The sequence below is a fragment of the Pongo abelii genome, chromosome 3 (assembly GCF_028885655.2).
Source record: "Pongo abelii isolate AG06213 chromosome 3, NHGRI_mPonAbe1-v2.0_pri, whole genome shotgun sequence".
Lineage (NCBI taxonomy): Eukaryota > Metazoa > Chordata > Mammalia > Primates > Hominidae > Pongo > Pongo abelii.
The window spans coordinates 143,420,297-143,441,644 of record NC_071988.2 but is presented as its reverse complement, the minus strand read 5'-3'; the positions used below and the strand labels follow the sequence as shown (position 1 = coordinate 143,441,644).

At 35.5% G+C, this 21,348-nt stretch overlaps 1 protein-coding gene across 7 annotated transcripts in view; it reads left to right on the top strand.

The window, feature by feature from the left end:
- The window catches only part of TRPC3 (transient receptor potential cation channel subfamily C member 3), a 73,690-nt gene that overhangs the window by 47,497 nt on the left and 4,845 nt on the right, over window positions 1-21,348 (top strand). For 4 of the 7 annotated variants that reach the window (XM_054554428.2, XM_054554425.2, XM_054554424.2 and 1 more), the window contains 3 exons: window positions 1,216-1,425; window positions 2,680-2,727; window positions 4,583-4,666. In XM_054554428.2, the coding sequence (XP_054410403.1) occupies window positions 1,216-1,425; window positions 2,680-2,727; window positions 4,583-4,666 (342 nt within the window). The remainder of the gene's footprint in view (window positions 1-1,215; window positions 1,426-2,679; window positions 2,728-4,582; window positions 4,667-21,348) is intronic. The other 3 variants (XM_002815112.5, XM_054554429.2, XM_054554426.2) reach the window with 1 other exon arrangement.

Here is a 21,348-nt window from a genome sequence, read left to right as displayed (position 1 = left end):
CTATTCTGATAGTATACATCTGCTTTTGTACCCTGTGGCTGAGCTCCAGCTCATGTAACAAAGAGGCTTATATCCACACAGAGCCTGGGCCTTTCTCTGTGTTTTCTACCTGGATAGATAGCTCTACACATTCTGCTGTCTTCTAGGTGCACAGCAGGGGTCCCCATGAATTTACTGCTGCTCTGCCTTCTCTCAGGGTATATTTCAGAAGTTTTGAAATTAGGGGCTGGAAGAAGTATTGGCCCTAAGGAAATTACTCTCTCTTCAATTAGCCAGCCCACAATTCTACCTGGTAGAATGACCAGATGTTTGGCAAACACTGATGGTGTTCTTTATGCAGTCACAATTTTGAGTATTCTAGAAATCACTTGATTCTTGGTTTTGGATTGGGCTGGGTTTGGTACCTCTCTTCACTGTTGTATATATGTTTTCTTATGTCCTTCAGTTTAGTGTTCAGTATCTTTTTAGTGCTTTGCAGTTTGTTAACTCCACCAAATCTCTATGTATGTTTTAGAAACTCATAATATAGTGTTCTCAAAGTAGAAGTTTTGGTCCTAATGGCCTTCTAGGCTGTGTGAACTGAGAGAGCCAGCTTCCTCCTCGTAAGGCCCCACTTCCTTTCATTTCTCCTATCAGTTAGGGTGGTTATCTCCATCACCGTGGGCAGCACAGAGAATGGAAGGAGATGTAAGACAAGTTCAGGTACTCAGGGGCTTATGTGACATTTGGGGACATATGGTAAACACAGAAATGCCTAAAAGCAATTCATCTGAGAATCATTTTTCCCCTTGCCCTTGAAATATAATATGCTGTGTCTACAACCTGGCTTGGATAGGTATAGGTGAGGAAGGAGGATGGGAAATAGGCAACTATTGTCAAACATGCAGAATTGACTGGGTGGGGGACAGAGGGAGGAATTAATCTTTTTATCCTTCCTTGGCACTCTATTTTTCTTGTCTTTTTTGCCTTGTTTTTGGATGGTAGACAGGAAGTTCTGGTTAAATTTCAGTGGGTACAGGTAGAGGCATATGAAAAAGAATGAGTATCTTATATTTGAAAAATGAGAATATTAGGTAGGTCTATAGAATATATGTAGATAAATGTGTATAAGTTATCTATTTCAAAAACATAGATTCATTGTAAAAAACCTATTAGCATCAGTCACTAGAATATTTAGCTTTTAAAATTAGTTTTTTTTCTGTTTTTGTGACACAGGATGACAGTGATGTAGAATGGAAGTTTGCTCGTTCAAAACTTTGGTTATCCTATTTTGATGATGGAAAAACATTACCTCCACCTTTCAGTCTAGTTCCTAGTCCAAAATCCTTTGTTTATTTCATCATGCGAATCGTTAACTTTCCCAAATGCAGAAGGAGAAGGCTTCAGAAGGATATAGAAATGGGAATGGGTAACTCAAAGTCCAGGGTAGGTATTGAAAACTTACCAAGACCTTAAAATAAATGTTCTGTCTTTTTTTTCTTGTCTTTTGATGTTTGTTCAATAATTTTTATGTGTGAACTTAGAAGATGTTAAAAGTAACTGTCTAGTCCACAGTCTTTCACAGACTAATACTAAATATTTTCATGATGTTTCAAGAAGTCACTGAGTCGAGGCCCTGCTTTTGATCAGAACATCATATAAACTGCCAGATTAAAAACAAACAAAAAAGCCTTTAACTTGTTAAAAGTAACCAGAAAAGTCACTGTTAGAAAACACTTTGTTTTTGTGTGTTCCATGCTTCTCAACTGTTATTCTGAAGTTAAATAGTTTAAACTTCCAGCCTTCCTCTTGGTTTATGTACAGTTCACCACCACTATATTCTCCTTTTTTGTAGAAACTTTTTATTTGGCTAAATAATCTTTTTTCCATTAGTGTCATAAAATGGAAAACAGGCCCAAGAGCATCCTCAAATAACCATAAATACTCATTTTATAAATAAGCAAGAAACCCTTGAGTTATCTCAGTTGAGTCATAGTTTAACAAAGAAGATAATTTTCATGATCATACTTTGTTATCATGAGCTAACTTTCAGAGATAGAATGGTATAGATAGAAGGATGTGAGTGAACCTAAATAATAGGGAATGAGGCAGACAGGAACAAATGTATAGAGTTAAAATATAACTTTTTCTAAAATTGTGAAAATGGTCTGTAGCTATAACATCCTAAAAGCCCACGAGATATCAACGTTATCCCCATAAAGCATAGGCCTTCCTGAACGAAGGTAGATATTTTTTCTCAGTTGAAACTAGGTGAAAAAGTTAAGATTAGTGCAATTTAATTTATTGCTTTTTAAAATTGTTGTGAATCTTCAAGAATTGTATTCTTTAAGAAAGTGACCTTTTAAATATTTTTTTGTTTGACCTGGATATGGGCTCTTAAGGCTATTGAGTTAGAAGTCAGCGATTGGTTGTGACAGCCCATGATTTAAAATAATACCTCATGTATGCAGTGAGAAGCAGTATAACACAAAGAAGAGAGCTTCGACATTAGACCTGGATTTGAATTGTGGCCCTTAAGGCTGATTAACAAGGAACATGGATAAATCACTTCACTACTCTGAGCCTTAATTGTCCACCAATTGTAGACAGTCGTCTAACTTTGTAGAGTTGTTGTGAGGATTATATGAGATCTACAAAGTTCCAGCCTCAACAAATATCAGTGCCCTTCCTCATTCACAGTTTACAAAGTGCTTTCCTGTACATTTGAACCTCATGCAACGCTGTGAGGTAGGTATTATCATTATTCCCATTTTATAGATAAGACAATTGAAGCTATTCAGATAATTTGCTTATGCAAGGTCGCATTAACTGACCAGTGTGGGGTAGGTGCAGAATTCAAGTATTTTAGCATCAGATGCCTAGCTCTCTCTGCGAGACCTGGATGTCTCATGTTCAGCACCTGAGTCCACCCTTGGTTACCGGCCCACTTCTTCTCAGCGAGGTGTACCTTCAGCTGTGCGGTAGCTGGTCTCTTAAAGGAGCCAGGCTCTAGTTGTCATCCTGGGCAGCTCTTGCTGCTACTGAAATTGACTTTGCTTTGAGGGACCTTTGTTTTTCTGGGGATTTATTAACTGAGGCTTTATTGCAAAAAAGGAAGTCTCTCAAGTGTGGGAGCTCACAACTCTTGCACTTCACAGAACACACCTTGAGTTTTCTTTCTGTAGGCAACCGGTCTCACTGACTTCATTCCTGATATTATCATAATGTAGAAGGGGAAATACTAAATGTCAGGTTGAGAAGAGCACACACAGTAGGCTTGTGGCTACCTAGACTGCTGTAAAGAAAATACAGACTGTTCACAGGAACAAGAAGGAAGCATTACATTTAGGCTGTCCTCTCTTGCCTGTATCGTACCATTGACAGGAAAGTAGCTTTTCCCAGAGAAGATGCTGGAAATAGAAAGTTGGACACTGATCTCTCAGGAGGCTTGTTCCTCGACTTCCCACTCTTCCCATATCTGGTTAAAAACTGCCACAATAAATAATAACATTTTGATTTCATTTTTTTAAATTTTGCATATAGCTGTTTACATCTCTTTAATATTACTCATATTCATAGATACTCTTCATGTATTGAATGTAGCAGAAATTTGGAGAAATTATACTTTTCTATTTCTCTTTTTTAGAAGAGAGGAAGGAGCCTCAAGAAATCTTTCCAGCTAACCTAGACAGCTAACCTCAGTCAGCAATCAGATACTGGCCTCCAGTGGCCGATTGGAGAATTAACTTTGTTAGCGAAGGTTTTGTCCAGGCACAATTGTAAGAGACAAAGGGAGGTCCTTGCCTATCAGTGGCACTTCCTTCTCTCTTAGCATCCCACACCTTCCTGAGTTATAATGGTGGGAAGTTAGGTGGTGAGGTGAATCATCTCTTTGGCTAGAGGGCCATGTGTTTGAATCACACCTTACAGTGGCAGAGCTTGGCCACGGATAAGAGGCCCTGCTCATATACATGAAGACTAGGTAATATCTGTGTGTTCCTCTTGCTTCCTGTTCCTACCCACTCAAAAGCTAAACCTTAAAAAGAAAAAGAGAGAAAAGAGAAGGAAACCAAAATTCTTTAGCCCAATTCTCTCCAAATTGTGAACCTGGCTCAGTATAAGACCAAGATGCTTTGGAAGATGTGTTATTTTGGCTAATATTTTAGGGCTGCAAAATATCAAATGGTGCCATCTGAACCTGCAATGTGTTTCTGTTCAAATCTAGGAGAGGAACTTAGGCTTAGGAACAGATTGAACTTCTATGGAATTTGGCCTTCTAGATGCCTTGAGTGCATTTTGATAAAGTATACAAGGTCCCCAGGAAAAATTATGTTTATTATGAGCCAATTTTTAACATATATTTTCCATTAAATAGTTCTATTACAGTAGTACATCCTGCCAACATTTTGATAAATGTGAGCATATTGCTCACAGTAATTTTAACCTTTGGGAATATATTACATCGCTTACAAAGCTCAACTTCCACAAAATGTTTCTTGGGAATGTTGACTCCAGAAATGTTATCAAGGAGAATAAATGGATTATATTTTTTATTCCAAATGAATGTATTCTAATTTACTAGGTTAATTGTATTTTTTCCTAGTTAAACCTCTTCACTCAGTCTAACTCAAGAGTTTTTGAATCACACAGTTTTAACAGCATTCTCAATCAGCCAACACGTTATCAGGTAAGCATTCATTAGACGTATCTCTTGATCTCTGTGTGATTCCATATATGTCTGCGTGTGTGTTTGTGTATGTGTCATGAGTTGAATTATATTCTTGAGATATACCATTATACCATGAGGATGGTTCAGAGCAAAGAAAATGATTCAACACCTGTGAAATTTTTTTAAAAAAAATTAAAAATAAAAGAAAATAGTATGTTAGTTGGAGGAGACTAGAAATCAGAGTCCAAGTCCCTCATTTTTTTTTTAACTAAGAGTTCCTCTCACAATATTGAAAGCAAAGTGTTGCTACAATTACCAAATAATTTATAACTTAAACTGGAGAAAGCAGTAGAAGACAGAGTATGTTAGAATGAATAATGCTCCCACAGCAGGAAAACTTGTTTTTTCTCTAGGTTTTTCCTTCAGGTGATCCATTTTTTAAATGAATTGTTTGGCTATACTGTTTCATGAGTACTACTTTAAAATATCTTTTGCATTTTGATACTGGATGTGACATTTGAACACTATTCTCCAACTCAGGGGAAGTTATAGCCCTTTGTTTTTCATCTCATTGATCATTTCGATCATCAAGTCTTTGATTTTCTGATATGTATAAGTTCACAAAAGTGAAGATCAAGGAGTTTATAATATATTGGTGATGTCAGTTACTGCGTATTGTTCTATTTCTTATCCAATTTTTTTAGAAGCAGGAAACCACAAAATGGCTCAGCCCACTGATTGTCAAAGTCTTTTTTTTAAGAAAATTTTTGTAAATTTTACGTTTGTTTATTTTTGTTTTATTGGTTTTGTCTAACTTTATTTTTAATTGATAAATAATTGTACTTATTTGTTGTCTACGTAGTGATGTTTTGATACATATGTAGGAATCAGATCAGGGTAATTAGCATATCCATCATCTCAGACATCTATCATTTCTTTGTGTTGGTAACATTCAGTATCCTCCTTCTAGCTGTATGAAACTATATAATATTAATATATCATTGTTAACTATGGTCATGCTATAGTGATATAGAACAGTGGTCCCCAACCTTTTTGGCACCAGGGACTGGTTTTGTGGAAGACAGTTTTTTCACGAATGGGGTGGGGTGATGGTTTCAGGATGAAAGTGCTCCACCTCAGATCTTCAGGCATTAGATTCTCATAAGGAGTGCACACCCTAGATCTGTCACATGTGCAGTTCACAATAGGGTTCACAATAATAGGAGAATCTAATGCCACTGCTAATCTGACAGGAGGTGGAGCTCAAGCGGTAATGCTCGCTTGCCAGCCTGTCACCTCCTGCTGTGCAGCCTGGTTCCTGACAGGCCACGGACAAGTGCTAGTCCTTCACCTGCGGGTTGGGGACTCCTGGTGTAGAACACTAGAACTTATTCCTCCTATCTAGCGGTAATTTTGTATCCTTTAACAAATCTCTCCATATCCCTCCCTACCCCTTACCCTTCCCAGTCTCTAGTGTCCTTTGTCCTACATTTTACCTCTGTGAGATCAACTTTTTTTAGCTTCCACATATGAGTTAGAACATGCGGTGCTTAACTTTATGTTCCTGGCTTATTTCACTTAACATAATGTCCTCCAGTTCCATCCATGTTGCTGCAAATGATGGGATTTCAATCTTTTTTATAGCTGAATTGCATTCCGTTGTGTATCTATACCACATTTTTTATACATTCATCTGCTGTTAGACACCTAGGTTGATTTCATGTTTTGAATATTGTGGATAGTGCTGCAATAAAACATGTGGGTGCAGTTATCTCCTTGATATAATGATTTATTTTCCTTTAGATAAATTCCCAGTAGTGGGGTTGCTGGATCATATGGTAGCTCTATTTGTAGTTTTTGGAAAATCCTCCATACTGTTCTACATAGTGGTTGTACTAGTTTACATTCCCACCAACAACATATTAGAGTTCCCTTTCTCTGTGTTCTTGCCAGCATTTTTTTTTTTTTTTTGTCTTTTTGATAGTAGCCATTCTAACTGGAGTGAGATGATACCTCATTGTGGTTTGGTTAGTGATGTCGAGCATTTTTTCATATATCGTTGACCATTTGTATGTATTCTTTTGAGAAATGTCTGTTCAGATTATTTGCCCATTTTTAATTGGAATTTTTTTTTTTTTTTTTTTTTTTTTTGCTGTTGAGGTGATTGAGTTCCCTGTATATTCTGGATATTAATCCCCTATTGGGTGAGCAATTTGCAAATATTTTCTCCCATTTTGTAGGCTGTCTTTTCACTGTTGTTGTTTCCTTTGTTGTGCAGAAGCCTTTGGTTTGGTATGAGCCCATATGTTTATTTTTGCTTTTGTCACTTGTGCTTTTGAGGTCTTGTTCATAAAATATTTTCCTAGACCAATGTCCTGAAGCATTTCTCCTATGTTTTTTTCTACTAGTTTTATCATTTCAGGTCTTACATTTAGGTCTTTGATCCATTTTGCCCTGATTTTTATACAAGGTGAGAAGTGGGAGTCTAGTCTTATTCTTCTGCATATGGATATCCAGTTTTCCCAGCACCAGTTATTGAAGAGACTGTCCTTTTCCCAATGAGTGTTTTTGGCATCTTTGTAAAGACTCAGTTGGTTATAGATACATGGATTAATTTCTGAGTTCTTAATTCTGTTCCATAGGTGTATGTGTCTGTTTTTATGCCAGTACCGTGTGGTTTTGGTTTCTACAGCCTGGTAATATATTTTAAGGTCCGATTGTGTGATACTTCCAGATTTGTTCTTTTTGCTCAGGATTGCTTTGGCTGTTTGGGGTCTTTTATGATTCCCTACAAATTTTAGGATATTTTTTCTATTTCTGTGAATAATGTCATTGGTATTTTGATAGGAGTTGCATTGAATCTGTAGATTGCTTTGAGTACTTTTGTCATTTTAACAGTAGTAATTCTTCTGATCCATGAGCATGCGGTACATTTCCCATTGTTTGTATCCTCTTCAGTTTCTTTCATCAGTGTTCTGTAGTTTTCCTTGAAGAGGTCTTTCATCTCCTTGGTTAATTTATTCCTGAGTATTGTAAATGGCATTGCCTTTTTAATTTTCTTTTTCAAGTAGTTTGTTGTTCGTGTATAGAAATGCAACTGATTTTTGTATGTTAATTTTGTATTCTGCAACTTTACTGAATTTGTTTATCAGTTCTAAAAGTTTTTTGGTAGAGTCTGTAGGTTTTTCAATGTATACGATCATGTTGTCTGCAAACAGGGACAATTTGACTTCCTCCTTTCCAATTTGGATACCCTTTCTTTCTTTCTCTTGCCTAATTGTTCTGGCCAGAACATCCAGTACTATGTTGAATAAGAGTGGTGATAGTAAGCATCCTTGTCTTGTTACAGTTCTAAAAAAGCTTTCAGCTTTTCCCAGTTCAGTAAGATGTTAGCTGTGGGTTTGTTATATGCCTTTATTACATTGAGAGTCTTTCTTTCTATACTTAATTTATTAAGATTTTTTATCATAAAGGAATATTGAATTTTATGAAAAGCTTTTATCACCTGTTGAGATAATCATACAGTTTTTATCCTTCATTCTGTTGATGTGATGTATGATGTTTATTGATTTTTGTATGTTGAAACATCTTTGCATTCCTGGGATAAATCCCACTATCAAGTGGGATTTTGATGTGATTTTGGATTTGGTTTATTAATATTTTATTGAGGATTTTTACATCTATGTTCATCAGGGATATTGGCCTATAGTTTTATTGTGTCCTTATTTTGGTATTGGGGTTATACTGGTCTCATAAAGTGAGTTAAGAAGAATTCCTTCTGCTTTAATTTTTCCGATTAGTTTGAGAATAATTAGTATTAATTCTTCTTTATAAAGGTTCAGTAGAATACAGCAGTGAAACCATTTGGTCCTGGACTTTATTTTATTATTTTTTTTGGAAGATATTTTATGCACTCATTTAATCTTGTTACCTGTTTTTGGTCTGTTTAGATTTTCTATTTCTTCTTGGTTCAATCTTGGTAGATTGAATGTGTCTGTGATTTTATCCTTTTTCCCAGGTTTTCTAATTTATTGGCATATGGTTATTCATAGTAGTCTCTAGTGATCTTTCATATTTCTCTATTATCCATTGTGATGTCTCCTTTTTCATTTTCTGATTTTATTTATTTGAGTCTTATCTTTCTGTTTTTAAGTTACTCTAGCTAATGATTTGTCAATTTTGTTTATCTTTTTAAAAAAACTGTTTTGTTGATTTTTTGTATTTATTTTAGTCTCAATTTTGTTTATTTCTGCTCTAATCTTTATTATTTCTTCTACCAATTTGGGGTTTGATTTGTTCATGCTTTTCTTTCGTGCTTTTTTCAAGCATTTTTTATGCTTTTTTTCCTTTACGTGCATCATTAGATTGTTTATTTGAAATCCTTCTAGTTTTTTGGTGGATGTAGGCATTTATTGCTATAAACTTGCCCCTTAATCCTGCTTTTGCTGTGTTGCATGGGTGTTGGTATGTTGTATTTCTATTTTCACTCATTTCAAGGAATATTAAAATTTCATTCTTAATTTTTTCCTTGACCCATTGGTCATTCAGGAATATGTTGTTTAATTTTCATGTATTTGCATAGTTTCAAATGTGCCTTTTGTTATGATGTCTAATTTTATTCCATTGTGGTCAGATAAAATACTTGACATAATTTTGATTTTATTAAGTTCCTGAGACTTGTTTTATGTCCTAACATATGGTCAATCCTAGAGAATGTACCATGTGCTGATTAAAAGAATATATGTTTTGGGGTTGGGTCTGGTAGCTCACACCTGCCTTGGAAGGCCAAGGCAGAAGGATTGCTTAAGCTCAGGAGTTTGAGACCAGCCTGGGCAACATGGTGAGACCCTGTCTCTGCAAAAGTGAAAAAAATTAGCCAGGCATAGTGGCACATGCCTGTAATCCTACATACTTGGGAAGATGAGGTAGGAGGATTGCTTGAGCCCAAGAAGTTGAGACTGCAGTGAGCCATGGTTGTACAACTGCACTCCAGCCTAGGATACAGAGTGAGACACTGTCTCAAAAAAGAAAAAAAAAACAAAAACAGAATGTGTACTTCCCAGCTGTTGGGTAAAATGTTCCATAAATGTATTTTTGGTCCATTGGTCTTGGTGTAGTTTAAATCTGATGGCTTTTTGTTGATTTTCTGTCTAAATGATCTGTCTAATGCTGAGAGTGAGGTTGAAGTCCCCAACTATTATTATATTAGGATATATTTCTCCCTTTAGACTTAATAATATTTGCCTTATATATCTGAATGCTCTAGTATTGGGTGTATGTATATTTATAACTGGTATATTCTCTTGCTGAGCTGATCCTCTTATTATTATATAATGCCTTTCTTTGTCTCTTTTTAAAGTTAAAGTTTTACTTTTAGTAGTTACATTGTATTCCATCATATGGTTATACTTATTTAATCATTCTTTTATTGATGAAAATAGAGGATATTGCTAATATTTAGCTATTATAAGTAATACTGTAGTAAGTCATTTTGTATATATAGCATCTCAATCATGAACAAATACATGGAATTTTCTGGTTAAAGTATATTTGAATTTTAATTTTTTAGCTATTGTCAAACTGATGGAGCTTGTACTAACTTACATTCTTACAATAAATATATGAGAGCACCTATTTCCTCCTTAATTTACAAACAGTGTGTTACCAAAGGTTTTTATCTTCACCAGATAGGTTAAAATGTGCTGCTTTGCATTTCTTTATCATGAATGAGTTTTACCTTCTTTTTTATGTTTAATGTTATATATACTTATGTCTCCATATATATTTGCTTTTCTTGAGGGGCTTTTGGTTATCAATGAAGAGGAATTCTTCATATTTTAACAATATTAGCCTTTGTGTTATGACTTAAGAATGTTTTTACCAGGTTATTGTGTGTCTTTTTAATATTTAAAGTATTTTTTCCCATCCACAGCTTTTTTTATTTTTGTATAGTCAACGTTACAAATTGTTTATGGCGTCAGGTTTTGTGTCCTACTTGGAAAGATTTTTCCCCCATAGGAGATTATTTAATATTTTTAACTCAGATTTCTTTAGTTCTTTCACTTCTTTGGACTCTGAAAATATTTGATTCATATAGAATATATTTTCATTTAACCTGTAGGGTAGGAATCCAAATATGTTGTCTTTCCAGATTATCATACAGCTGGGTGTGTTGAATAATCTATCTTTTCTATTGATTTGAAATACCACTTTAATAATTTACTAAATTCCTGTATAAATTTATTTCTAGGCTTTTCATTCTGTTCCACTGATCTATTCATGCTGTAGAACCACATTATCATAATTATTATAGTTTAAGACAAAAATCAAACAAAACACACATACACGTGCATACTTGCACGTGTGTACATACACGCGCACACACACATACACATCCTTACTTCAGGGTTTTTATTTTACAGAATTTCCTATTATTTTTCCTTCTTTTTTTTTTTTTTTTTTTTCTGTTACAGAGTCTGCCTCTCTTGCCCAGGCTGGAGTGCAGTGGTGCAATCTCGGCTCACTGCAACCTCCACCTCCTGGATTCAAGCAATTCTCCTGCCTCAGCCTCCCGAGTAGCTGGGACTACTGGCACCTGCCACCACACCCAGCTAACTTTTGTATTTTTAGTAGAGATTGGGTTTTACCATGTTGACCAGGCTGGTCTTGAACTCCAGACCTCAAGTGATCCACTTGCCTTGGCCTCCCAAAATGCTGGGAATACAGGTATGAGCCACCAGCACCCAACCTCTTCCTTATTTCTCTATCTGAATTTTAAGGTGGGCTTGTCTGCTGGTATCTTTATTTTGATCATGTTAAGGCAAATTGATGCTTTATAATGTTGTGTTTTCTTTTCTAAGGATATACTTTTCGATTTATTAGGTCTTTTGTGTATTCAGTGACATTTTAAAGTAGTCCCCTTATTGTTTATATTAATTATGATTAATTTGGTGCAATTCTCACAAAACCACCACGTACCAGCCTTTAAATGGCTAAAAGAAAATAGAAATTTATTTCTCTCTCATGTTCCTAATGTGGTACCTAACAATGTCAGGGGCCCAGGCTTTTTCCATCGTATTACTGCGTCATGAATGGCTTTCAGTCTAACATTATCTTATGTTCCAAGAAAACTCCTGGAGCTCTGCCTATTATTTCTACATTCCAAAATACAGTTAGAAAGTGATAGAGAAGAAAGTTCCTTCCTATAAGAAACTTCTGTAAAGTTGCACAAACCACCTATCTGCAATGGAGCCTGGGAAATAAAGTCCTAATTTCAAGTGGCCATGTGCCAAACTAAAAAGCTGTGGAAGAGAAGTGGCAGTCTCTGCTGAAGTGGATTATACTATATGTCTTGGTGTTTATCTTAATATTTTTAAACATACTTAAGTCTCTGTTAATTGATTGATATGTTTCAAGTTTTATCTTTTGATCCTTCAGCTCTAAACTATGAAGAAAATCAATATCCGTATTTTATTTACACTATTTTCCCCCTTCCTCTCCCAGCTCCTGCTTGTTAAATTATTAGAACTGTGTTTGTTGCGGGAAGAAGAATAATTTTCTTAATCCCTTTAGGTTCAGTACCTGGGGGCTATGAATTAAACTGACAAATGACGGATAAACAGGAGAGGAAAAAAGGATTATTTATGCATGCAGTGCACATACCTGTAGAAAAACTCAGTGACGAGTAGCTCAAAGGGGTAGTTAGCATTTGGGGCTTATATACCAACATAACAAAGGACAAGAAGTTTGTGGAGAAGTGATATGACAAAGGAAAAAGTGTTTGGGTTGCTAAAGGTAGTAAATTGTTGGAAGGTAAGTATGTGGGAGAAACTGATAGAAGATACAGGTTATTTTAGTAAGGTTTGCTTGTGCAGAACCACCTTGGTGCTGACTTTCTGTCCCCAGTGGTAATGATTGTTTTTCCTCCTGCTAATCTGGGAGGGGGAGAGGAGGAAGACCTTCACAAAGGGAAATGTATGTCCTGTTTTTAGGCAGATGGGTTAGGGCAGAGAACTCTTTCTGTGTTTGCTACTTTTTAATTGCCTTCAGCTCAAAATAATCCTTATGCCAAAATGGCATATTTTGGGGTGACATATTCTGATCCACTTCACTACCTTGTCAGGACTATAGCCTACATTTGGTTTAGTTTCAGTCCCACAGTTAAACATAGTCAGTATTTACCACCAGTCTTTTTTGCCATAATTTTCTGTTTATCTCTTTCTTAGCTTAACTTTGTCTTTTGGTAGTTCCTTCAAGAAGAGTTTATGAGAACTATGTTCTCTGAGTTATTTTATGTTCTAAATTAGTTTCTATTTCTATATATTTATATTGACTACCTGTAATATACTTAGGTGATAATTTATTTTTAATGTATGTGTAGATGTTGCTCCAGAGCCTCCTGGAATGGAATGTTGATGTGGAAGAGTTTGAGGCCAGCCTGATTGTTTTCCTCATATAGTTGACCTGAGGTTTTAGTTTGAATGCCCCAAATATCTTTATCTTTTAAATCCTACAACTTGGTATTGATTGTTCTATAGATGGATCTGTATCAATTTTTCCTGGCATACACTATGACCTTTCTATTTTTTTGTTTTTTAAGATGGAGTCTTGCTGTGTTGCCCAGGCTGGAGTGCAGTGGTGTGATCTCGGCTCACTGCAACCTCCACCTCCCAGGTTCAAGCGATTGTCCTGCCTCAGCCTCCCAAGTAGCTGGGACTACAGGTGCCACCGCCACACCCGGTCAATTTTTGTATTTTTTTAGTAGAGATGGGGTTTCATTGTGTTAGCCAGGATAGTCTCGATCTCCTGACCTCGTGATCCGCCCATCTCGGCCTCCCAAAGTGCTGGCATTACAGGCATGAGCCACTGCACCTGGCCACACTATGGCCTTTCAATATGTATGTTTAGTCTTCTTTTAATTTTTGAATAATTTTATTGAAATATCTTGAAACATTTTTTCTGCTCCATTATTTTGGATTTCTTCTTCAAAGACACCAATTTAAAGCCTACTGAATTCTTCTTGACTGTCTTCCATATTTACCATTTTTTCCCTATTCATTTTGAATTTTTCATCCATTTCTATTTTTGGCTCCTTTTTTCTCAAACTTTATTTTATTTTTTAATTTTATTTTTAATTGGCACATTATAATTATGCATACTTATGGCATACAGTGTGATATTTCAATACATGTATACATTGTGTAAGGATCAAAGCAGTGTATTTGGCATGTTCATCACCTTGTTCATTTATCATTTCTTTGTGGTAAGACCATTCAACATCCTCTCTTCTAGCTATTTTAAAACATACAATACAATGTTGTTAACTATAGTCCCCCTACTGTGCCCTGTAACACCTTAAATTACTTCTTCTATCTAACTATAACTTTGTACCTGGTGACCAACTTCTCCCCACTTCCCATTCCCCTGCCCTCTCCAACTTCTGGTAGCCACTATTCTACTCTCTACTTCTATGAGATAAACTTTTTAAGATGTCACATATGAGTGAGATCATATGATATTTGCCTTTCTGTACCTGGCTTGTTTCATTTAACATTATGTCCTCCAGGTCCATCTGTGTTGCCACAAAGACAAAATGTCATTGTGGCTGAATAGAATTCCACTGTGTGTATATATACAACCATACTTTCTTTATCTGTTCATCTGCTGATGGACAGTTAGGTTGATTCCATATTTCGGCTATTGTGAATAGTGCTGCAGTAAACATGGGAGTACAGATGTCTCTTCAACATACTGATTTCATTTCCTTTGGGTATATACCAGTAGTGGGATTGCTGGATCATATGGTAGTTCTATTTTTAATTTTTTAAGCATCTATTCAATATACTGATTTCATTTCCTTTGAATATATACACAGTAGTAGGATTTTTGAATCATATGGTAGTTCTATTTTTAATTTTTTAAGGAACTTCCATACTGTTTTCTGTAATGGCTGTACTAATTTTACATTCCTATCAATAGTGTATGAGTTCTCTTTCTCCACATCCATACCAGCATTTGTTATTTTTTGTCTGTTTGATAATAGCCATCCTAACTAGGGTGAGGTGAAATCTTATTGTGGTTTTGATTTGCATTTCTCTGATGATTAGTGATGTTGAACATTTTTTCATATGCCTGTTGTCCATTTGTATGTCTTCTTTTGACAAATGTCTCTTCAGGTCTTTTGCCCATTTTTAAATTGGATTACTTGTTTTTTGCTGTTGAGTTGTTTAAGTTTCTTATATATTCTGGATATTAACCCCTTGTCAGATGTGTAGTTTGAAAATATGCTTGATGTAATCCCATTTGCCTATTTTTGCTTTTGTTGCCTGTGTTTTTGAGGTCTTATCTAAAAACTCCTTGCCCAGACCAGTGTCCTGAAGTATTTCCCCTATGTTTTCTTCTAGTAGTTTTATCATTTTGAGTCTTACACCTGAGACTTTATTTTGAAATGATTTTTGTATCTGGTGAGAGATAGAGGTCTAGTTTTATCCTTCTGCATGTGGATGTCCAGTTTTCCCAGCACCATTCATTGAAGAGACTGTCCTTTCCCCAATGTATGTTCTTGGTGCATTTGTTGAAAATCAGGTAGCTGTAAGTGCTTCCTGGTTCATAGACAACTGTCTTCTCACTGTGTCTCATATGGCAGAAAAGGGACAAGGAAGTTCTGTGGGGTCTCTTTTATAAGAGCACTAATCCCATTTGTAAGGGTGGAACCTAATCACCTCCTAATACCATCACATTGGAGGGTTAGGATTTGAACACATGAGTCTGGGGTGGACAAAACATTCAGTTCATAACAATGAGTAATAATAACAATTGTTTAGTTGTTAGAGATTTTTTTTCATGCAGCCTGATTATAATAGGTAAGACTTACCTTTAAAACTATTACAGAACTTGGGGGTGGGTGTGATGGCTCATGCCTATAATCCCAGCACTTTGGGAGGCCAAGATGGGTGGATCACCTGAGGTCAAGAGTTTGAGACCAGCCTGGTTAACATGGTGAAACCCTGTCTCTACTAAAAAAAAAAAAAAAAAAAAAAAAATCAGAACTTGGTCTGCTAAATAGGGATTTTTCTTTCAAAGTGATAACTCTTAGAATGTACTAATTCTAATGAGGCTATCACAACTCAGAATATTTTTAGAACTTCTTTAAAGAATTACTTTTATAATTAGTCCATAAGACTCAAAAAAGTTTCATTTTTTTCTAGTTACTGAACTTAGCTAATTATTCCTATTAATAAGACTTAGTGCCATGACTTTGCATTTTTTTAAAAAATGATCACATCCAACTTCAACAAACATGTAGCCGTCACCAATAGGGTCATCACCTTATGTGTTTTATATCCAAATGAGGGTTTTTTTTCTCCAAAACAATTTCTTCAAGGACAGAGATTCAAATATGCCCCAAGGGGCCACAGCGGAAGAGTTTCAAAAATGTTTTGATCAGGGCCAGACATGGTGGCTCACTTCTACAATTCCAGTGCTTTGGGAGGCTGATGTGGGAGGGCAGTTTGAGTCCAGGAGTTTGAGGCTGCAATGAGCTATGATCACGTCACTGAACTCCAGCCCTGGTGACACAGCAAGATCCTTTCTCTCAAAAAAAGACAAAAATACCAAAAATGTTTTGATCAATAGTGGTATTTATATTAAAATTAATTATTAATAGCATATTGAAGTAATTCTTTTATGTGTGTAAAGAATTTTTTTTAACTGGGTGTGATTTTTTTTCTCATGAACATAGGAGGATGGCTATGATTAAATTCTACTAATTTTAACAATATTTTATTTATTATTTATTATAACGATATTTGTGTTTGGTTATTTCAAGTTAAAAGCACGCAGATATGCTATGATATGTTAAGAAATAGGAATTTATTGTGAGACTCCACAGAAGCTGGACTATGGGTTCTTGAGTTTTATTCTCTCTATTGTCTCTTGCTGGCAGATCTGCTTTCACAGATGACTTTGCTTTGGTAACACCCTTGGTCCAAACAAATACAGTATTGGACAGTCTTTGGCCCAGGTGGCGGACTCTGGTCTAATCCATGAAGGATATCATTGATGGCTTGGTTTTACTGGAAGCACATGACAGTTTTTCTCTAAATGGGGCAAAATGAGATGTTCCTGAACTCCACTCACAGTGAGCTTCAGGCACATTCAGGGACAACCCCTGTTATACATGATGTTAGGTTATACAGATACAAAGATATAGGTCATGCCTTCAAGAATCTGTCTATTGAAGTAGAATGGCAGTGTTGAGGTTAGGAGGAAGGAAAGGAAAGTATAAGTAGACAAATATTCACATAACACTACATGCTATGTGGTATAGTTATGCCTATATATGAAATAGAAATAAATATAAATGCAATGAAATATAAATAAAATGGTTTGGGAATAGAGAAAACAAAAATAGCTCAGAGCAGTCTGAACTATGTGAGGTATGCAGGCCCAGAGAACATGAGTATGGGACTTTCAGTCACAGCTCCCTACCTCTACCCATGCCTGAGGGCAGTTGTCTAAATTCATTTGTTCCTGACTTGCAGCCTCACCTGTTATCTTCATGTACCTGGAATTTGTGATACAAAGAACAATGTATAACCAGTCAAAAGCTTATGTTATTTCAATGTAAGTCCTTGATAAACAACTTAGGAACTGCCTCTTCTTTTCCTTTAAAAACCCACTAGTAATTGCTGTGAATTGGAGCACATATTCAGGGCAACTTGAATCTGTGCTCCCCAGGTTGCAGTCCTTAAACTTGGCCCAAATAAACTCTCTACTTATATATTTAGTTTGCCTCAGATTTTTTCTTTAGGTCAACAGAACTGGGAAACCTAGAAGAGTAGATATTTTAAAGTCAATCAATAGGTTTGCAGGTCCCTCTTCAAAAAAAAACAAAAAAACGCAGAAAAAAGTAACAGGTAAAAGTCAATCAAGTAGAAGAAAAAACAAATTTATTCTCTGTTGCCCCAAAGAACAGAATTTGTACTGATAGTTACTTTAGCTTCAATACAAAGGAGTTGTTTTCTAACAGCTATAGTTGTCCAAAAATAGATTAAACCAGCTGTCTGGAAAAATAGCAGGCCCTCAATCACAGAAGTTTATACAGAAGCTGTGTAATGGTAATCTTTCACAAAGTTTCATGAGTGGTATAAAACATGAAAAACAATGATTCCCAAGGTCCTTTTCCTTTCTAAAATTTTACTCTATACTTCTGAGTTTTTTTTCTATTTGTCTACATCAGTCTTATTACCCTTCATTTGCACTTTTTAGATTGTTAAAATTCATAGTACAAAATCTACTAATGACAGTCAAATTTGGCTTCTCTGTAGAATTAAGTGAGAGAATGAATGTAAAAGTACCTGATAGAGTGCTTAACAATTATTAGTTGAATTTGAATCAGTAAAAAATACCAAGTGAGAAGAAAAGCTTTCACTCCTTTCGGGAAGGAAGATATCTAACCACCCCGCAGCTACCCAACTGCCCACATCTTATTTCTTCTCCCAGTCTTAATGGAGGGTTGAAAAATGAACTTGGGTTTGTTTGCAGGAAGGACTGTTTGAAGTAAGTACCGCCTGGAATCTTTACCTGGTTACCACTCAGTTTCAGTTTTGGAAACTCTCTCTAGGATTTCCATACCCTGGACAGAGAAAATCAATAGTCTTTATAGAGTTAGAATGTCTTCCTTAAAGAGTGATTCACAGGCTTGTGCCAAGAAAGCTATATAATTTCTGGAGGTTTGTGGAATGTGGAAGTTAATCTATAGACTTCTTTTGTGTTAGTTAGTTAGTTAGTTAGCAATTTGAGCAAGAGGGAAAAAAGATGAATCTGTTATTGGTCAGTTTAATTTTTGGTACTAGCTTTAATTAAAGAATCAGTTGGAAATTTAGTTAAAGGTAATATTTAAAATGGTACTTTTACTTGTTACATATGAGTTTCATGGTCCTTGCTTATGGTACCATCATTAAGATGGATTTATCAAGATTTGCTTTACAGAAGCCTAGATAATAATGAAAGAATAATAGTTACATTATTTGAGCACCTACTATGTAATTTACATGTATTGTCTCTTTTACAAGACACAGTCTAGCATTTCCATTACACAGATTAAGATACCAAGGTTCCAGAGCTTGTGAATGATGGAGTCACAACTCAAAACTACATGATTTGTTCTTGCAACTCACAGTCTCAACTGTGTTAAAGAAAACCAGAGCCAGACAGTAGCTAAAGTGGTAAAAACAGATTTCATTCAGGAACTATTGCGACAGGGGGAGCCTTAGTTGCCTATTACACAATACTGTCTTGGGTTTACTTGGGTTGAGCCTTTGTTGCCTATTACACAATACTGTCTTGGGTTTACTAGACAAGCTTCCTAATAGAATGGGGATGGCCAATCTTTGTCTCCTTCTCTGAGCTGCAGATCATTTTAGAATTCTCATGAACTATCTTTCCAACATGAACAAAGGGATGGACTATTACCAGGTAGTGTCATGTGTGGGGAAACTGATTTCTGTCTAATCTCAGGTACCGTCTTGCCTTGTGCAGAGGCTCAACTTGTCTCAGCACTACTTGTTAAACAGTCATTTCTTTTCCACCAATTTGTATTACTGCCTTTCAAGCTGCTTTTAACTGATACACATAACTTTATATTTTCATTTTATAGGAATCTGTCTTCACTGTCCCCTAAATTTAACCAGATCCCTGATGTGTTCACCCATTATTGTGAATTGTTCCATATCAATATGAAGTTTCACTGGACTGGGGACTGTGTTCACTGTTGTATTCCTAGCACCTGGTATGGTACCTGCCACCGAATTGGCTCTCAATAAATATTTGCTGAATGAATGAATCAGTCCAGTTTAAGATCCATCTAGCTGTGAGTCTGTCCTGGGATCTAGATTCTACAAAATTCAACAGGTTTTATGTCTTACAGTGACTGGAAAAATGAGCTTTTCCTTTTCAGTAGCATGGGCCCTCTCAGTCTGTTGTTATTCTCTGCATAACATTTTGAATCTTCCCAAATTCTTCTCTTTTACTTGACCTTGGCATAATTTCTACTTTCTTAAAATTGAAGTATATATTTTCTACTCTCGCTATGTCTGCATTTTAGTTCAGGTCTTTTTCCCTTTCCTTTGTTATCTTTTATATACAATGTTTGTTACATGCATAAGAATATGTATAATGCAAAATAAATTATGAAGCATAATTACATTCACACCTATGGAACCACCACTGACCTGACAATGATAACATTATCTGTCCATTGCCTCTACTTATATGCACCTCCATACCTACTCCTCTCCCTCCACCTAAGAGTTAATCCCTATCTTGAAGTTGGGTTTCTCCTCTTCTTGCTTTGATTTTCTTTTCAAATATAATTTTTTATATGTGTCAGTATTCCTAAAAAATATATTCTCTAGATTTACTTGTTATTGAGCTTCATAAGAATAGCTTCATACTTTGTGGTCTTCTGTAACTGGAATTTTTCATTCAACATTATGCTTCTAAGATTCATCCACACTGTTGTGTGTGGCTATGGTGCATTAATTTCATTAATGAACACAATAACATTACATTGAAAATACTACAATTTGTCTATTCTTGTTAATATTTGTTTAGATTGTTTCCAGTGTTTTGCAATTTCAGACAGGGTTGCTACCAACATTGTTGTATGTCTCTTGGTTCATACCTGCAAAGTTTCTCTAGGCCTTATACTGAGAAGTGGACTTTCTAGGTGAAAGGGTATGCAAATGTTCAAATTTAAAAGATAATACCACCTGGATGCAGTGGCTCATGCCTATAGCTCCAGCTGCTTGAGAGGCTGAGGCAGGAGGACGGCGTTGAGCCCAGGAGTTTGAGGCAAGCCTGTGCAATATAGTGAGACTACAGCTCTAAAATTTGTTTTAATAGAAATCAATTTAAAAACTAAAAAGATAGTACTAAATTGTCTTCAAAGTTGTCTACAGTCTTGCCAGTAAAATATAAAAGTCCCCATTGATCCATATCCTTTCCAACACTTGGCATAACCAGATTTATTAATTCTCTTTATTAGATGTAAAATTGTGTCTCCTTTTAGTCATAATTTGTATTTCCCTGCAACAGAGTTTGAAATTGTTTCTTAAGCTTGTTGACCCTTCACGTTTCCATTTCTGTGAAACATTTGTTTGTCTTTTGCCCATTTTAAAATTGGGTTATTTGAGTTTTTCTTATTGAATTAAAGTTCTTTATATATTTGGATCTAAATTATTTTTAATCACAAGCATTACCAATATTTTCTCCCAGTCTATGGCTTGCCTTTTCACTTTCTTTATGGTATCTCTTTAAACAGAAATTTTAAATTGTAATGAAGTTGAATTTATCAGTCTTTTCTATTGTAATCAGAAGTTTTAATCTTGTTTTTTTAAAAATACAGGTCTACCCCAAATTTATAAATATACTGTCTTATATAATACGTTCTTTCAAGGGTTCACAAGCTTTGTCTTTCACATTTAAGATGCAAATGGAATTAATTTTTGTGTTCATGGTATGAAATAGGTCTCCAATTTAATTTTTTCCATACGGGTAAACAGTTATCCTAGAAGAGCATTTATTTAGACTGAAAATAGTCACTATATATTGCTATTAGAGAAAAGCATGCAATATAACAAAATATATGGTATTTAGAAAACATAAAATATAATACAGTAATTAGTATATACACAAAA